Source organism: Pimephales promelas, chromosome 15 (genome assembly GCF_988280905.1).
Source record: "Pimephales promelas chromosome 15, fPimPro1.hap1.1, whole genome shotgun sequence".
Classification (NCBI taxonomy): domain Eukaryota; kingdom Metazoa; phylum Chordata; class Actinopteri; order Cypriniformes; family Leuciscidae; genus Pimephales; species Pimephales promelas.
The window spans coordinates 24,079,759-24,098,319 of NC_142783.1; the positions used below are offsets into that span (position 1 = coordinate 24,079,759).

Here is an 18,561-nt window from a genome sequence, read left to right on the forward strand (position 1 = left end):
GAGACAACTGAGACGCATTGCGGTCACATTGACTAAATGTGTAAAAAAGGTCCATCAATGAATGAAGCACAGCTCACACAGAAGTCTCTTTCAAACCAAGTAGCTTTCTCTAGGTAACTGAATCCATGTGATTTAAACCCACAATACGAATTATGCAACGGGAAATCGATGGGCCTCAAAATTCCAGATCATACAGATTTATACTGAAATAACTTTTATCGGCAGAAAATCGCAAATTGTGACCACATCTTGAGGAACCGAAAAGACATTAAAAAAAATTATAATAATTAAGTTGCAATGTAATGGACGTACCAAAAGATCATTACGGTAGTTTTGTATTGTGATGTAGGTCAAAGAGAAATTGATTATATAAAAGAAAAAGAGGGGCAGGGATTGGAACAGTTGTTGATTGGATGAGGCATATCTTAATGTGCACTTGGTCAAATTTAAGAAAAGGGCAGACTAAATGATTAGAGTAGTCCTGTATTCGTAACTAGAAAATTGAGTTATTAAATTAAGTACAAAATGAAATTGAATTTTTAAAAGCGAAACCTTCATAGATGAATCATTCACAATAAGATCTATAACATGCATTTAGAATCACCATTTCATGCTAACTTTCATTTGACTTAAGGCAGAACTCGTGTGCGAGACAGTAATTGTGAGTGAGATGCAACACTGAAGAATGGAAAAGAACAGAGGTTCTCAGACATTTTGAATGTTGGATGGAAAACCAATGTGCAAAATACTGACAAATAATTGTTACCTTATAAAAATATTTGCCTTAAAAAAATATTTTAAAAAAGTCGTGGAAAACAAAAATGCATTCTGTCTAAATCATTTTAAATGATTAAATAGAATAAACCCCACAGAGAACTATAAAAAGCAGGCAACATGAAGCTGATTTCATATTTATTTTTATTACCAAAAAAAACTAAATATAAAAAAAAGATCACAACGACCACAATTAAACAAATAAAACTTAAGCAAAACTTCAACAGCTCAAAAAAGATACAAAGCTATATAACTGATACTCTATTTTAACAGAAACAAATAATATTAGCAATTTAATGTGCATTCCAGCTAAGACAATTTTTCCTAACAAATCATTCAGGCTACAAAGTGAGGGACATCGCAAAGCCAAAATATCTGCTTTTGTTTTTCTTCTTTTTTATTATTCTGAAAAAATAAGAAGGAATGGGTTGTGTAGGCAGTTGGATTTCAACTAATGCATTAATGTCCATCTCCTACCTGTTTTTACAACTGAAATTAATGCTCTGCAATGAAACATCTTATACTTTAAGACACGAGTAACATTAAGTGTAAATAATTGTCCTTATATGTGCCTTAGAAGGGAGCAAACCATTCCAGGTGAATTCCAACATACCTGGGAATTCGTCGGGAACCATCCACCTGTCCTTTGAGATGACCTAGAAGTTAGCTGGCATGACAGGAGGGAACTGAGTGAAAGGTTCCTTTAAATCCTGGCTCTAGCTCTCAGATTAGTGAATGATTTCCCTAAAGGCATGTTCTTACACATAGACAAACTCCCATAAATACACACACACACACACATTCTCAGTCTAAGGAGACACCCAGTGTCCTGACTTGACCCTCCCACACTTTATGTACCAAGACATTCTTTTACCCACAACCCCTACCTCCTCCTCTCTCTGGCTGCATCATGTGCAGGGCTTAGATGTTTATTGGATGCTGGGGGAGGGCTGTGGGTTTGGATTGGCTGTTGCTTGGCGTGGCATAGTGTACATGGCTCCCAGGAACTGATCAGCGATCCTTCCTGCCTCCCTCAGCCCACTCAGCAAAGCGCCATGCACCGTAGCAGGGTAGTTTCTAATCGTGTGTTCACCCGCGAAGAACAGACGTGGAACAGGCTGTGAAATGCACACAATCAGCATAACATCTGCTTCAGGTAACATACATCTCAGAGGAAATGAGCCATAAACTATGACACTCACCTGTGAGGCTCCAGGTATGGCAGGACCAGGTGTGATGGGTTGTGCCATGAGATCATAGTCGTTCCCTGACGAACCAGCTGCTACGTACGAGTAGGACCCACGAGCCCAGGGGTCGGCCCGCCAGCGACTCACAACCGTCTCTTTTGGCTACCATGACGACAGACACATAACACATAGTCAGTTTGTTGTCGTTGGAGCAGAGCCAGATGCTCCATACAGCGGGAATGAGCCACAAAAACTCGAGTGTGTGTTGAGTGTGTACCGAGATATGAAAGAACTAAACTTTTCAGTAGATTTAGGTTGATGTTTCCTCTCATAACTGTAGTCACACAATCTTTTGTTGTACAGTATGCAACTACCAATGAAGAAAGCTACTCTAGCGCATCTGAGCTCACCTGAGGTACTGCACTGCTTCCAAAGATTCCCTTGAGGATTGCCAGACAACGCCCAACGATGACATCATCACTAATATTCTCCATAATGCCTGCAGCCTCTCCTGCCATCAGAGCCAGCAGTATGGGTGCTGAGAAGGAAAAAAAAGGTCAGATTTAATGTGAGCTTTACATGACATTATCATGTAATTATGAGTAAAAAATAAATTACATAGTTAAATGCAGTCTTTTAGCAGATATGTTGTTCACAATTTCAATAATGTTGAGATGATTAAATTTACTTCTTGTGTCTAAACTTTTTTTTTTTTTCTTAATTTCCCATTAAATAGTAAAGATTTGTATTAGTCAATTATTGGTTACCGCCCATAACATCAAAATAATAATCAGATTAACCAGAATTATAATACTGGTGCCTCTTTAAACTGAATGATAATCACCTTTGTAGAGGTTCCAGAAGAGAAACAGTTCCCCTCGACTGGCCGTGGTACTTCCCACATGTCCAAAGAGGTTAACACTGGGGTCCCAGAATACTCTATCAAAACACAACACCACCTAGGACAAGGATGACACAGATTAAGTCAGAATATATATTTTTAAATCACACCATTGTTCGTGGAGGACAGTAAAGAACAACAATTCCGTCCTCATGAAATATGAATAAACATGGACCAAAGACATCTAAACAAACCAAAAACAGAATGTGCGGTCACACGATGCAACCGTAAATAGGACAGAATTCTCAAGCATTCCTGTTCTTTCTCGTCATAGGAGCAACATTGCCTATTACAATTCGGTACAGGCATCAGAAATGCAGACTCCTTGCTGCAGGATGTTGTTTGCGTGTGCAACGGAGGAATTCCGAGTGCTGTTTTGAGTACTTTACTTATTTTATAAACTCTTCACAAGTTCTCAGTTGGTAAAAATACAATCATATACGCACATACATAGAGTGCATTTGGCCCAGGACTAAGTAGCATTGTTTTGACTGTTCTGCAAGTTGCAAAATAGACCTAATAAAAGCCACTTTTTGTTTTGTATTGTCAGTGTAAATGCTAAGCATACCAGGACAAAATGTATAATCTTATTTTTTGGTCTGGACCAAAAGAGCCAAGATAGCCAAACTACAAGTGTGAGCACACCCTTAGTTTCCTCTGTGGAAAATTAGATATTTGGAGAAATGTATGCTTTTTTGCCAGTACAATGAAAGCAACCAATTTTGGTTGCCAATAGTTTTCAAAATATCTTCTTTTGAGTTCATACAGGTTTGGAACAACATGAGGGTGAGTAAATTGACAATTTTAATTTGTGGGTGGAACTATCCATTCAATTAAGCTTCAATAAAATATTAGTAGGCTAATGCTGCATCAACATAATACAAATGTAATCAAAACACTTACAACAAGCCCCAAATAAACTACCCCCATTATACAATTTCTTTATCACATGTACATTTTGTTTTAGCAGATGCTTACGAAGCAAAATCACTTCCAATACACTGCACAATAATACTACAAAAGCCTAAAGCCATTACTGAGAGATTATTTTTGTCACTAGAATGATATGAATTGACTGGTCGAGACTCTTTTCCAAAGATGGCTCCTGTCTGTATACGCGAATTGGACTGTCTGTTATTTATAAGATATATATTCTTACTAAACCATCTGTATACTTACAACATTCTCAATGTTTCTGTTTGCATGTAGGGACCCTCATTATGTTACTGTGTTAGTGTAGGGCTATTTTGAGCCTTGTTAGTGGTATTAACTAGCAATTTTTATTTTTCATCACTCTATGCCCTATATACTAAGCTAAACAGTTTTTTAGAAATAAAAACACTTTATATTCGATTATCATGAAAACAAAGCTCAGAGAACGGTTAACTATGTACCAATGTGTTGTTAGACCAAAGGTTCATTTTTGGAACGGAGTTGTCCTTTAAAGTAGCTGAAGCTTGCTTTCAATAGCCAAAGAAAAAGCATTTCAGTGAACATTTCTGACATCCTGCGGTGTATACAGACAGCTGTTTCTGATATAGCAGTACTGTGAATGAATCTGGTAACACACTGTGCCCCCTTGTGACAAAAAACGAGAAATGGAGCAGGACAATTGCATAATACTGCAGTCTTTTTCTGCTGCAGCTGAACAACGAGAGGGAGAGAGCAGCGAAGGAGGATGATGACGCATCCTGGACACTCAAAGTGTGTGGGGGTAAATTTGTTCAGGGCTCATTAAATACACAATCTATCGTATTCAAAATTATTAGACCTAACCAGCTTCACTCTGTATTAGCCAAAGTGGATTAGTTGGATATACATAAAATGTCCCATGCTGACACAGGCCAATTTTGTCATTACAATGACTACCCGCCTGCAAAGGAATTATTCACACCTTGTTGAGGTTCCCAAAGCCCATTCTCTGGATGGCAGCCGTCTTCCATTCCGGCAGGGGAGGCACAAACTGCACGGCTGGCGGCTGCTGCTTCATCACTCCCAAAGGAAGGGTACACAACACGGCATCACACTTATAAATAAACGTCTGGGTAGTGGAGCGGGTATTTACCGCAATCACCTCACAACCTGAGATGGAGAGGAAATTATGTTTAAATTTACACAATAAAAAAAACACACCAAAATACAGGCACACGCAGCAAGAGCTGGTCTAACTGACTCACCAGACGAAGTGTATCGGACCTGTCTCACTGCAGTGTTGAGTTTGATATCCAAACCCTCTGCAAGTGCCACTGGTACGCATGAGTATCCATTCCGCACAGTCAAGTGACTTCCCGTGAACTCAAAATCATCGTCCTGCTCAAACATAGAAAGAAAAGGGACAGGTTGCAGAAGCAATTACATTTATATGCATTTGACTGGGAACCGAACCCTTGGCCATGCCATTGTAAGAACCATTTTCTACCAGTTGAGCTACATGAACACTATAAAGACATTAAAGGTGTTCTGCAAGAAAAGGTGGGCGTGAAGTACCTGATCCCAGTGTTTGAGCGAGAGTGTCGACAGAGGTGTAGCATTGGCAAACTCCAGGTTTGCAAAGTGCCAGTCAAGAATCTGTCGGTCTCTCGAAGACAGATAAACATCACTGAGGAAGAGATGCAGGGTGACATTAATTGGACTCATTAGGGAGGTTAGACAGGTATATGGCCTCACTGTGTTTGATTACATGCATGGGTTTTATATGATTACCTGGGTGGGTTGGCCTCCAGCTCTTGTAGTCTCTCCTCTAGCTTAACCTGCATCTCCACTAGTTCATCATACTCCTGCAGCAGAAAGACAGGATCATCAGCATTTATTCATTCATTTTTTATTCTTTCAGTATACTAAAGGATTACAAAGTCTTAAGAGGAAGAGGTTAAATTTATGTTTAACCAATGTGGGTTTATCAGGGATGTGATTGTGCGAGTGAAAAAAAGCAGGACCAGCGTAAAGCACTTTTTACTTTTTTTTTAAACACCTGAATCAGCCATTTACTGCATGAACTACCAGGAACTGTAATGAGTGACACATGGAAATATATTTAACAGCTATAATTTATTTCTAGTAATACTAAACAGGACGTCTTAACTTATCTTTGGGGAAAATGTAAGGGCGATGCCGTTAACTGTTCTGTAGTTCTGTAAAGAAAACAACTGTGTTTCCAAAACCGAGCTCATTCAGTCTTATTCAATAAATAAAATTCCACTCAAACTTGTACAATAGGAATAGGCAACATAAATAGTTTTTTTTGTGTGTTTTGGTAAACTGCACATCATATTCTGGCTACACAAATAAAACACCCAACAACCATTTATTAATTATATTAATGTTTTTTTTTTACGCATTAAAAAATGAAGACCACACAATCTTATCAGCATGATGAATAAATTATAACTGGAATAAACTGTAGACAGAAAGGGAGCAGAGAATGTGACCGATTGAGCTTTGCGTGCTCTTTATACACATAAATGACCTTTTACGTGCTTCCAATAAGGATTTTAGCGCTGTAGGCTACAAATGATGCACACTTTTTTGCCTACCAGATGCACGTATTACTTTTGTGTATAAAGAGCAAGACTAATAAAAGCACTCATACTATAGGCCTAGATACGCAGTGCCAGGAACGATCGTGAGGCACTCCATAACTTTGGTCTAGCGCAAGTTTAAGCATGCACAAATGTTTTTGATGTAAGTCAGAAGAATTCAGTCATCGCACTGAACAAAACTATTTTTTTGTTTTTTACTGATCTGCATGATTCACGTGGGTCATGATTTTAGGCTGAAATATCCAATCCCTGATGGCAATACCATGCAGGCTTTTTACACAATTTAATTAATCAAAAAAAAAAAAAAAAAAATCACAAAATTGGTATTATAAGAAGTTGATATTGAACCCACAACAGTTAAAAATAAGGTCGTCCTCTCTCCCTAGCACCTAAATGTGAGGTTTTCGGATGCATACACTCATCAGTGAACGACTGAATGCAGCAGCGGTTTCATCCCAGAGGGCAGAGTAATCCCTCTCTGAGTGGGCCAGCCGTTCACCCAGCTAACCAGCATGGGACTATTTAAAGAAAAGTCTACTCTTAAACCACATCACACAACTTTAAAATATCCTGCTACAGTTTCTCTGTGGCAGACTGTTATAGTCTGCAAAAAACATATTTTTAAATCACATGAAGACCACAAGCACGATGAATGGTATAACTCTCCACACAAGGTGAAAGCACATTCAATAACATTAAAAACAATATAGCTGCAAGCAGCAACACGGGGCCAAGCCCAGCAAGGCGCAGCAAGCAGACCAAGCACAGAGCCAGCACATCAAGTACAGCAGTGCAGCAGGCATTTAAGCACCAAGAGCAGTGCAGAGCCGCAAGAACAAAAACAGCACAAATTGAATACACATGTAAATGAAGCACAGTGAGCATTTAAGCACAAACAGCAGTGCATAGCACGAAGGAATTGAAATGAAAACTTATTACACAATTTTAAAGTCACCCCACGTGGGACTCGAACCCACAACCAGAGTGGTTCAGTATTTGAGATACATGGTTTAACATATTGCGCCACTCAGAGGTTGTGAATTTCAAAGCAGCAAGGGAGAGGGTTCAGTGTGAGAATGATTCACAAAAAAGTTCCATGACATGTTATCCAGATTAGCATGCTAAGCTAGTTCAATGCTAATGTATCTTATGACTTGGTACGTCCAATCCTGGCAAAATGCATATCCTCGGATTCGACAGGACGCAGGGAATGGATAGATACCAATTTTATGATTTTGTGACAAACTGTTCACAAGTTACAGCTTCTGATCCAACTCTGGGTCGAACTTGTTCATTTTGCAACACCATATCTTTTGAAGAAAGATGAATAAAAAAAATCGGGAACAGTACTTTTATGCGGCTCGGTCCGAAGATCATTTGAGTGCATGTTTGGACAAAATTGGACAAAATTTGAAGGAGGAGTAGCGAAAAAACTGTTTCCCATTTGCTCCAATATGGTGGCCAGTCACATTGTTCAAAATTAACATATGAGATATTGTTGAAATCGGCATAACCCAAGGAATATTTTGACATATAGAAATCAAATTTCAAGCAATGTTAGCAAAAGTTATAAGCGTTTTTTCAAAAAACAATGATATCTCTGGAACACTAGGTGGCGCTGTGACCAAACTTCTCAGGTACTTCCGGGCCATGCTAATGGTAATCCATACCAAATTTGGTGAAGAAAATTCAAATAGTTTAAAAGATATTGCAAATTATGACAAAATTCAAAATGGCGGACACAGGGTACATCCCATTATGGAAAAATCGATATCCACGAATTCGGCATGACGCAAAGAATCCATAGATACCACAATTATGATTTTCTGACAAAGTGTTCAAAAGTTATTGGCCAAAATAGCAATTTTGCATATCTCACGACCCGTAGGTGGCGCTATTCCCAACTTTGGCATGGAACCTCAGAACATGCTTCCGATGAAGTGTACCAATTTTTGTTTCGATTGATCAAACTTTGGCCGAGATACAGCCGCTTAGCCAATTTTGGGTGGACCTCGTTAAGTTTGCGACACCATAACTTTTGAACAAAGATGAATAAAAAAAAACGGGGACAGTACTTTTATGCGGCTCAGTCCGAAGATCATTTGAGTGCATGTTTGGAGAAAATTGGACAAAATTTGAAGGAGGAGTAGCGAAAAAACTGAGAACTGTACATTTCAAAATGGCCACTACTGTAATGGGCGGGGTCTTAATGTACAGTATTGGTTGTAATCAGCATGATGAGAGGAATCAGGTGTACTAAGTTTCATGTCTCTAGAGCAAAGGGTTCAAAAGTTATAACCATTTCAATGTTGAATTTTTGAACTGGTGGTGGCGCTATAGAGTTGGTCCTAGAGGCTCAAAAATTGGTCCAATTACTATTCATTAGCATCACTACAAGTGTGCCAACTTTCATCATTTTCCTACTTACGGTTCATAGGGCTGCCATAGACTCCCATTCACGGAATAATAATAATAAGAAAACCAACAGATACAATAGGTGCCTCAGCCCCTTCGGGGCTTGGCCCCTAATTACAGGAATAGGTAGACATTTCTGTTGCTCTTTTGAGTCCCTTTAAAGCCATATGCACTACTGTTCAAAGGGTTGGGATCAGTTTTTTGTTGTTGAAAGAAATGAATTATTTTATTATGCAATTACAATTGATCAAAAGTGGTAGTATAACAAAATGTTTCTATTAAAAAAAATGCATTTTATTTGAAAACTTTCAATTCAAAATAATTCTGAAAGAAAAAAAAAAAACATCACGGTTTCCAAAAATATTAGCGGCACATCAGTTTTCACCACTTATAAGAAATTATTAAGAAATAAGAAATTATTCTTGAGCACCAAATCAGCGAATCAGAATGATTTCTGAAGGATCATGTGGCACTGAAGACTGGAGTAGTGGCTATTTAAAATTCAGCTTTGCCATTAGAGATAAATTACATTTTAAATTATATTAAAATATAAAAGTTATGAAAAATGCCCTGGTGAACATGAAACATTTACAAAAATCTTACCAACCCCAAACTTTTGAATGGTAGTCCATTTCATGGAGAAAGCAATTATTTGGCCCCTTTAAAGACTAATCTGGTTATGTATGTTGATTTATAAAATAATCCTTCTGTAGTCAAGTTTTGATTTTGAATATATGAAAATGTGAATAAAATTTGTAATTTTTCCATACTATAAACCTGAAGGCCAAGGTTTAAGGCTTCATCTCTGAGTCACACACTAAAAGTATCTCTAAAGTTTAAAATGAAGTTAAACCCCAATGTGAGTGAGCAGGCGTCGAAATTCATCTTACAACCATAAATGGTTCAAGCAGTCTAATAGGCTACAATTGAGAGCGATTATGTGAATTAACATGCTAAAATCTCACCAGTGTAGACCGCTTAAGTTAGGAATTTAACTTTCTGCTCTGTGGGTGCTTAAGAGAGCCGACAATGTTAGACTGCGGTTTGGAAAATGTACTAAAACAACCCAACTGAAACAGCAGGCTGAAATGGTATTATGCTCCATTACCAAGCACAGAGGTGTTTGGCATTGTTGAAAAACACTGCTGTGCAGTAAAAAGATAGATGGATCCAGAGGTGTCTGGATTTGCTACCAGAAAAGACCTAATTAGGAGATTTCGTAAGGGATGCTTGGCTGTCGAATGCATTCAGCATCGGTGGATTGCAAGAATTGTTTGCAACAAACCGATTGTCTTTGACATGTGGTTTTCTATCAGCGTGTCTAAATGTGTGAGCGTCCACAATGTTTATATGGTTAGTGCGGGGTGATGTCATATGGGTTTGGTCAATGTGGGGATTTTGGTCTACTACCTTGCAGAGAGCTGTGAGGTCTCTGTGTTTGCTCTTCACCAGGAACTCAGCTGTGATGTCTCTGGGTGGCTTCACCTCACTGGCCTCTTTATACTGCTGATGCAGCTCTTTTACTTTCTCCTTAGTACCCACCATCTGAACAATAACACGAACAAGCAAATTAACTGTGCGATGAGTAAGCTGTAAGTGAGGGACGTGTAACTGTGTGTTAATTACCTTGTTCAAAAGGTCTCTGAGCTCCTCTTGAGTCTTCACAATCTTCTTCCAGTGTTCGATCTGTTCATCTTTCACATGTTTTTCCTGCAGCCTGAACAGAGAAAAGCAGCATGTCAGTGCTAAGCTATTGACTCTTTATTTTAAAGGACAAGAATTGCCTTTATTTTGAGGTTTAATTCTTAAAGAGTTAGTTGAACCCAAAAATGATCTCAAAACAGATCTCAATCCCCATTGACTACCATAGTATGTATTTTTCCTACTATGGTAGTCAATGGGGATTGAGATCTGTTTGATTAAAACATTCTTCCAAATATCTTCCTTTGTGTTCAGCAGAACAAATAAACACATAGAGGTTTGGAACAACATGAGGGTGAGTAAATACTGACAGAATTTTCATTTTTGGATGAACTAACCCTTTAAGGATCTCAGAAAATTAAATAAATCCAGTGTTCACTTACTGTATGACGACTTCTAGGGCTTGTCCAAGAGACACGGGTTTGTTGTTAAGAAAGTTGAAGTCCAGCTGGTGGCTGAGATACGATGTCGCCTCTAACAGGCGATTGAACTCTTGCTCTACCATCTCATCCTTTTCTTTAGGGACCTTCAGTGGGGTTACAACCATTAAATGAACATATATGGATGAATATTTAAAAATGTCCTTTTGTCTGGAACATGAGGTGGTTTTACGATGAACTACTCTTTTAAATGTAACAGCCTGTGAATATCAATAAACTGTAAAGAACAATTAACATAATAACATATTGTTCCGAATATATGACAATTTCTAGAACCACTTTAAGCTTTCCTTTGACTGTTAGCATTTTTAAGACTGTCTTTTTGGGTTCTTCTAACATTACATTTCTTGGCTGTTTAACGAGAAATGTTTGATGACTCCACTGTGTTTATCAGTCCTGGGTGGAACACTCGTTTTAATCATATTCGGTGCTCCCTATTGTTGTCCCTATTTATTGGTGAATTATTTACATGTAAAAGTTTAGACCCTGAATATAAGACCACCCCATTTTTTTTTCAGATAGTCTTAACAGTCTTATATTAGGAACAATATGGTATTTAAAAAACAATAATAATTGTTGCATTTTATTAGTGGGGAATCATTTTCCCAGAGGTATTATATTGACCTTAACTGATCGACCGAGCTAAATTATTCATAAATTCAGTTGTATCACCATTCAATGCAGACAATTAACATCATGCATTTAAAGGATTAGAACACATGAAAGCAGGATGTCTGCAATTTAACAGTTGTTCATTTCCATCATGTTCTTGGGTAGAAAAGTCTACTGAACAGGTAGTCATATAAAAATAAGACAAACCTGTATTCACTAGGTAATTGTCACTGGGTGTTGTTTCTAAGTATGTGAATAAATTAACTGGAACAATTCCCCTAATTACATGTGTTGTGTAATATTATAAACAGAAATACTTACACTTGTGCAGCGCTCTCCCTGGACAATCACCATTTTAAGAAATGAAAATGGAGTGAAATCAAGTAAGAGAAAAACAAATAGAATAGGATGGAATGTAGCAAAGGGAAAATGTGCAGGGGTTAAGAGGGGGCAGAGAGTGAGAGACCGAAAAATACCGTTAGAATGTTTTTTTTCTCCCTCTAATTAGAGTCTGACTGCTTGACTTTAAACATAGTTAAGATGCCAATCAGAAGAGAATGGGAGGATACTTTTCATATTTGATTTAAATATGTTAACTAGTCTGAGAAACAACTGCACTATAACACTGTGAACGCACTGAGTAATGGATGCTGTACACATCTACTAATATCATGATCAAAATTGTGACATTTACATTATATTCCAATTTTAACATTAATTTTACTTTTGGTATATTACTTAATACTTTGATATTCTGATCTTATACATACAGACATACAAGTACATATTACTGGTATGTGTTTGAAACCAGAGTGATGCGTGTCTCCCGGTGTTTCAAGAGCACTCACCGCTTGTCCATTGGCCTCATAGAGTGGACACTTCTGTTTGATCTTGGCCAGCTCCATGTTGACCTGTTTACTGATTACAGCCATAGGGTTTCCACCTGAAAGAGATGTACACTTCAATTTCAAACTGGTCCAAAAAGTCTGAATGAACAAATGACTCTTCCATGGTCAATAGTGCCACTTCCTGGGGAGAAATGTATTTGATATTTCTTACCCAGTCCAGTCACTACCATGGCACCGAGGTCAGCTACATAGTTCCCTTTCCTGAAAGTGGCCACTCGCCCTCCAACACGATCCTATCAAGAACAATCAAGGTTTGTAAAAGAAAAAAACTTGGCTCAGTTGTGTGTAAAATGCTTTATCGTAGAAAAATGTACTTACTCTTGCCTCCAGAACAGTCACATCCATCCCAAAACTCTGCAGCTGTCTTGCTGCTGCCAACCCTGACACCCCACCTCCAATCACTATCACCTTTCCAGTTTTCTTTGCTATAAGAACATAAGTGGGTGTAATATGAACAATACAGAGTTGTCTCTACACCAGAAAAAATAAACATAACAGTGAAAAAATACTGTTGTCTTCCTGTTTGTTTGGACATTAATATCTCTAGTTCTGCTCTGTTGTAACATTAAGTCTCAATTACTTGGCAGAGGCTTTACTCTCTTGTAGACACCAAAGTTGATAAACCCATGTCTCTCCAGGTAGCTGTGTATCCGGTGCACCAACACTGCATCACCTGCAGAGAGGAACCACAGAGAAATTAAAAATATACACATGAATGTTTATCAAAAACAATTAAAAGGTACAATATGTAACTTTAGCTGTTCAAAATTAACAATTTAATCTGACCTCAGGAACATATAATGAAGTGGTGGAGGAAGTACTGAATCTCAGTACTTAAGTAAAAGTACAAATAACCACATATTTACTTTAGTAAAAGTAGACGTTAAGAAAAAAAGTACCTGATTTTAAATGTACTTAAGTATTAAAAAAGTAAAAGTACTTGCATAAGATTTTTTTTTTTTTAAACTGCTGGAGGGCCAAAAGTTACATAGTGTACCTTTTAAGTCTATACATTCAATACAGTTTAATAACATCATTTTTTTTTTTTTTTTTTTTTTTTTTGGAATCAGAGTAATGTCAGGTGGAACAGACTTACTGTTGTATGGAGCTTCTAGCTGTTGCACAGTGGCCTCAAAGGTCAGTTGAACTTTGGGGTTGTCCAACCATAGCTGAAGCTAAACATTTGAGAGAAGACATTTTCACAACTGAATGGAAAACACATTCAGTTGTTCCTGAAATGTTTCTGTTGAATCACCTTTAAATATCTTCTACACTACTTTCAGTAGTTTGGGTCAGTAAGATTTTTGCTCACAAAGCCTGAATTTATTTGATCAAAAATATAGTAAAAACAGTAATAGTGAAATATGATTACAATTTAAAATAACTGTTTTCATATTTTAATACATTTTAAACTGTAATTTATTCCTGTGATGGCAAAGCTAAATGTTCAACAGTCATTACTCCAGTCTTCAGGGTTGCATTATTCTTCAAAATATCCCAATTTGCTGATTTGTGCTGAAGAAACATTAAAAATGTTGAACAGTTGTGCTACTTAATATTTTGAGGAAACCATCTTTTCTTTGCCAAATAGAAAATACAAAAGAACAGCATTTATTAATTGAAATAAAAAAGCTTTTGCAAAGATTTGTATCAATTTAATACTTCCTTTCTGAATGTTAAGTATTAATTTCTTCTTAGTATTACTGACCACAAATTATAGAAGAGTAGTGTATTATTATCCAATACAACTTCTAGAAGAGTTTCTGCCTTAAGAATGATGTGTCTATTTGGATCTTGCTTATCAGCTTCAAAAAAACAAATCAAATATCACAAAATTGTGCCTCCAGCTGTGAACTCACTGTGCGGTTCCGGATGTACAAGAACACCTTCTGAGTATGCTGTGGTCCACTAATAATGTCAGGAAAGCATGCAGCTTCCTGTGATGTCATACGGTCATGTGGGAGACGGCTCTGGAAGGCAGCCCCCTCTACACCTGAAAAGTTACAATATTTCAAATTCATAGACTCACAACTATTATGTCAAAATGACAGGAATCATTTTGAAATGTTAAAGTGCTTTTGGAATTCAGTAAAAGGTATAAAATTATAGATTAGGCCAACCTCTTTCCATACCTGATGGTTCCTCAGGTTCACTGTCATTCTCCTCCTCTATTGGTGGGGCTGGTGGAGGAACCACCTGTTTGCGTTCTTTCTCAGCTTTAGCGTTCCTCTCTTCCTCTGAGTAATACTCATCCTCCGACAGATTGGCGAGACTCTCATCCATCTCCCTGTACTCCACCTGCAGCAGGAGGCACAATAAAAGCTTCATTAAAACCTTGTTCTGCTTCACCTGGGATGAAATGGGAACATTATTCTCTTACAACTTACTGCAATATCACTTTTTAGAGCAATTTGTGGCATTACAGGGATTATTTAAAACAATTAAATAGAAAAGAACAAAGGGAGGAAGCACATCACAAATTAAACATACAAGCGAAACACATAAAACCTCTGCCTGAATCCCTTACGCAGCCGGGGTGTGTACACTCTCACGTCTTCAAACAACACGACTGCTGTCTTGCTCTCTCCCTCGCGCATATCAAAATCAATTTACACAATAGTAAAAGGTTGGAAGACCGCAGTTTCACGTGGAGCATTTGGACAACAACATCAACACTAAATAATAAAGGCCGGTCTCATATAGACGCCAGTCTCATATACAAGCCAGTGCAGTTCAACGATTTGGGAAAATAAAAGCCTGTAATTCCCACCCCTGTCCAGTTGGTAGCGAGTGCACTTCAGTGTGGCAGCAGAGCGACAGTTCAGTTTCCAGAATTACAATGAGAAGTTGATGTGTTTGATTACACACAGAGAGCAACCAGTTTAAGTACATTTTATAATAAAAAAAGTTAAAATACTTATACTTACATAACTCATTTTCTAATCAGCTCATTTTGTATGGTGGCTGTCATAAAAACTTGGATTCAAACAAAAAATATGATTAGGCTATGTAATATGGTGCATATATTCTGCAAAATGATTTATTTTTCTTGACAACCATCAAGTTAATCGTCAACGAATACTTTTTGTGTGCAGAAAAACAAACAAAAATAACGACTTTATTCAACCATTCATTTAGTGATATTGCACAAAGCTTCTGTGTTGCACGTAGGCTCACTATTGGCCGCCATTTGTATGATGTGTGTGACGTACAACCTGGAAGCTTTGCATACTTTCACTTTCATGTGAAATCTTGAGGCCAACAGAGAAGGAAATGAATAGTTGAATAAAGTCATTATTTTTCTTTGTTTTTTGGGCACAGTAAGTATTCTCGTCGCTTGATTAACTTAAGATTGAGCCACTATAGTCACTCAGAATATGTTAACAATGTCTTTCATAACTTTTGGGCCGGCGAGTTTCGATCCCTTAAGAAGCCTATGGAGGAGTGATCCAGCTCTCGGATTTAATCAAAAATATCTTAATTTGTGTTTCGAAGATGAACAAAAGTCTTACGGTGTTGGAACAACATGAGGGTTAGGGCTGTGCAAAAATATTTTTTCACGATAGTGTCTCGGTTTTTCAAAAAAAAAATACCCGAGTGTGTCTAAAAGAGTGCACGCATACTAATGCTCAGACACACTCGGTATGCACTTCATACATTTAAGTGTGTTTACTGTTCATCATCCTGGGCATCAGCAGGTTCCGACATTCTAGGTTAAGACTAAATGTTTATGAAATTAGCTGTTTGTTTTAGGGACGGAAGGGATGATTTTGCCAGCAAAGGAGTAGAGGAGCTAAATAACAATTAGACATTCAACCTGAATTATCATAGTAACACAGATTGCTTTCAGTTTTTGATGACATCATACCCTCAAGCGGTAGGCAAAAAAATTCTGCTTTAGTCGTTGCCTGTGTTGCATAGTGTGTATGTGAACATGGGGTTGGAGGCATCAAGATCGGGGTGTGATAACTCTTTTGAGTAGGGGGTTGTTTTGGTGATATCAAATATCAATATTTACCAAGAATCGGTTAAGAATTTGATGCACAAGTAGTAAATATTTTGATTAGCAATCAGACCAATTTAAGTATCACAGCAATAAAAAGTAATATATTATTTAGTGCCAATGAATTATTTTACATCAGCCATTTTTTTTGTTCAACTCAGCTAAATAAATAAGCCTGCCTTAATCATTCCTGTTCTCTTTTCAGAGAACAGGAAACATTAATAGAGATGTTTACCTTGGCCCTCTTGCGGCGACTGGTTCTGCGCCCCTCTGCAGAGTCCTGATCAATCCCTCCTGGTCCAGGAGGGTGCGAGAGAGGGGGTCCACCTGGTTCCCCACTTGGGGAGGCTCTCTCTTTCTTTTTCACATCTGCTGAACCCGGACCAGAGGGACCAGCAGGACCAGCCTGAGGGACAGGGAGGATTTCAGGAGCACGGTCACCGCCGTTACCCCCTGAGGAAGAGGAGCCTGGGTCTGACTTCTTATTGGACAGCATCACAGGTGACAGAGGACTCTCCTGAAGTGAGGAAAAAAACTGAAAGTAGGTGCACAAACAAAAGATGACCAGCAATCTAAGGAGAGACAATACAATCTTTGAGTCTCTGTCTTAACTAAATGCTTCAAGATTAACAATGATCATCTTTGATTTGATTGAGGTTCGCAGACGTTTAACGTCGCACTAGTGCACCTGCTCTGAACAAACAGGCATTGTGCAGACACTCCGGGTGTTCAGGTAACGTTACGTTATGAGAGGAGCTGAGTAAATGTTGCAAAATAACTTTGACTGTAGCACGCTACGTATTTTATACTGGCCCAATTTCTCTGCTCAAATATATTGTGAACAAATTATGTAGTATTAAACCAAATTAAAGCTATATTTATATATTTACTTTTAATGAGAGACCAAAACAATACATCATGAGCGGCCTGAATCATCCAAGTCTAAGCTGTTTTAATACCAATGGCAGATAAACGCTAAACCGCACATATCTAAAGCCAGGAACACCAGTCTCCGCTCTAAATATGTGCGTACGCGTTAAATTATTTTATTAAACGTCCACAAACAATATATTTTGTAACTATGAAAAATAACAATGTAACTGACGCTCGTGCACGGGTTAGCAAACATGCTATTGCTAGCTGAACGAGCTCTTCCCTCTGCTTCTCAATCTACAGAAAACCGTAAGTTAGTGCTTCATTACTGTTTATTCACCATAATTATCATATAATATATAAATAAATGTTTTGCGTTCGTCTCATTTAACGCGTTGTGCTCTGTTTATATATATAAAAAAATATTATTTATATTTACCTCCTCGCGGCTGTGGGGAGTCTAGCACAAAGAAAGAGACGCTTGTCCCTACCGAAATACCACAGCCAATCATGGTAGACAACGAGGGTTAAGAAGGCGGGATCTAAATTGTTCAGTGTTTTAATTGGGTAAAGTGCCATCGATCAAATGTTTCGGAAAGTCGAGTTCAACCTTACAGGTTCAACGCGTCGTTCAACATTATTATAAATATGTAAAATATATTCATGGACTAAATCAACAACGTAAACGTTCGAATTCTACATAATATCCTGATGCAGTGGGTCAAATTGACACCAGTTGGATTCAAAACAATTCCCAAATAAATCACTGTGAAAAAACAAAACCCAGAATTGTGAGAAAACATTGAACTTTTTAATAATTGTACCCTTTTATCAATACTTTTCACGTTTTACAATTAAATATCTTAATCTATTATTATTATTTATTGTTTTTTTTTTAATATATTCCAAGACGCCCCCTTCCTCACAATCTGGGACATTTGCCATTACAAATCTATAACAATAATATCTTAGTCTAAACCCAAAGTAATCTTGACAACCATATTTGAAGGGTTTCAGATTTTAGTTTTCAGGTTTTTTTGTGACTGATTTTCTGAATAATAATAGATAGATAGCGAAAAATTATCCATTTGTGACACAGTGCATGCCAAACTATAACACATGGCCAGTTTTTCAGTATGTTTTTAATGTGGGTTTTAGAGGGTGAATACAAATCAAATTATTAACATTACTGCCCAAACACTTATGGG

The 18,561-nt window shown here is 37.7% G+C and overlaps 1 protein-coding gene across 4 annotated transcripts; it reads right to left on the reverse strand.

Annotated features, from left to right (window-relative positions):
• Positions 1-901: 901 nt before the first annotated feature.
• kdm1a (lysine (K)-specific demethylase 1a) lies at positions 902-17,867 on the reverse strand. Of its 4 annotated transcripts, none has more exons than XM_039680474.2 (21): positions 17,793-17,867; positions 16,716-16,997; positions 14,610-14,775; positions 14,337-14,470; positions 13,574-13,652; positions 13,058-13,150; positions 12,796-12,902; positions 12,629-12,710; positions 12,418-12,512; positions 11,891-11,908; positions 10,901-11,043; positions 10,443-10,533; positions 10,227-10,361; positions 5,566-5,639; positions 5,350-5,461; positions 5,040-5,172; positions 4,757-4,944; positions 2,806-2,920; positions 2,372-2,499; positions 1,977-2,123; positions 902-1,892 (listed from the first exon to the last, which is right to left on the reverse strand). In XM_039680474.2, the coding sequence occupies exons 2-21, from the start codon at positions 16,974-16,976 to the stop codon at positions 1,704-1,706; spliced, it is 2,490 nt and encodes an 829-aa protein (XP_039536408.1). In that variant the 5' UTR covers positions 16,977-16,997; positions 17,793-17,867; the 3' UTR covers positions 902-1,703. The 4 variants fall into 4 exon arrangements, with proteins under 4 accessions (XP_039536408.1, XP_039536267.1, XP_039536339.1 ...); XM_039680333.2 differs by having other exon boundaries at positions 14,598-14,775; XM_039680405.2 differs by having other exon boundaries at positions 14,610-14,778.
• Between the last annotated feature and the right edge of the window lie 694 nt (positions 17,868-18,561).

Excerpts from the sequence above, each read along its gene's own strand:
- kdm1a (XM_039680263.2), bottom strand. The coding sequence starts at position 16,976 with ATGCTGTCCAATAAGAAGTCAGACCCAGGCTCCTCTTCCTCAGGGGGT. Across the intron at positions 12,903-13,057 it reads GAGAGTAAAGCCTCTGCCAA|CAAAGAAAACTGGAAAGGTG; the intron begins GTAATTGAGACT and ends ATGTTCTTATAG. Across the intron at positions 5,173-5,349 it reads CGCTCAAACACTGGGATCAG|GACGATGATTTTGAGTTCAC; the intron begins GTACTTCACGCC and ends ATGTTTGAGCAG.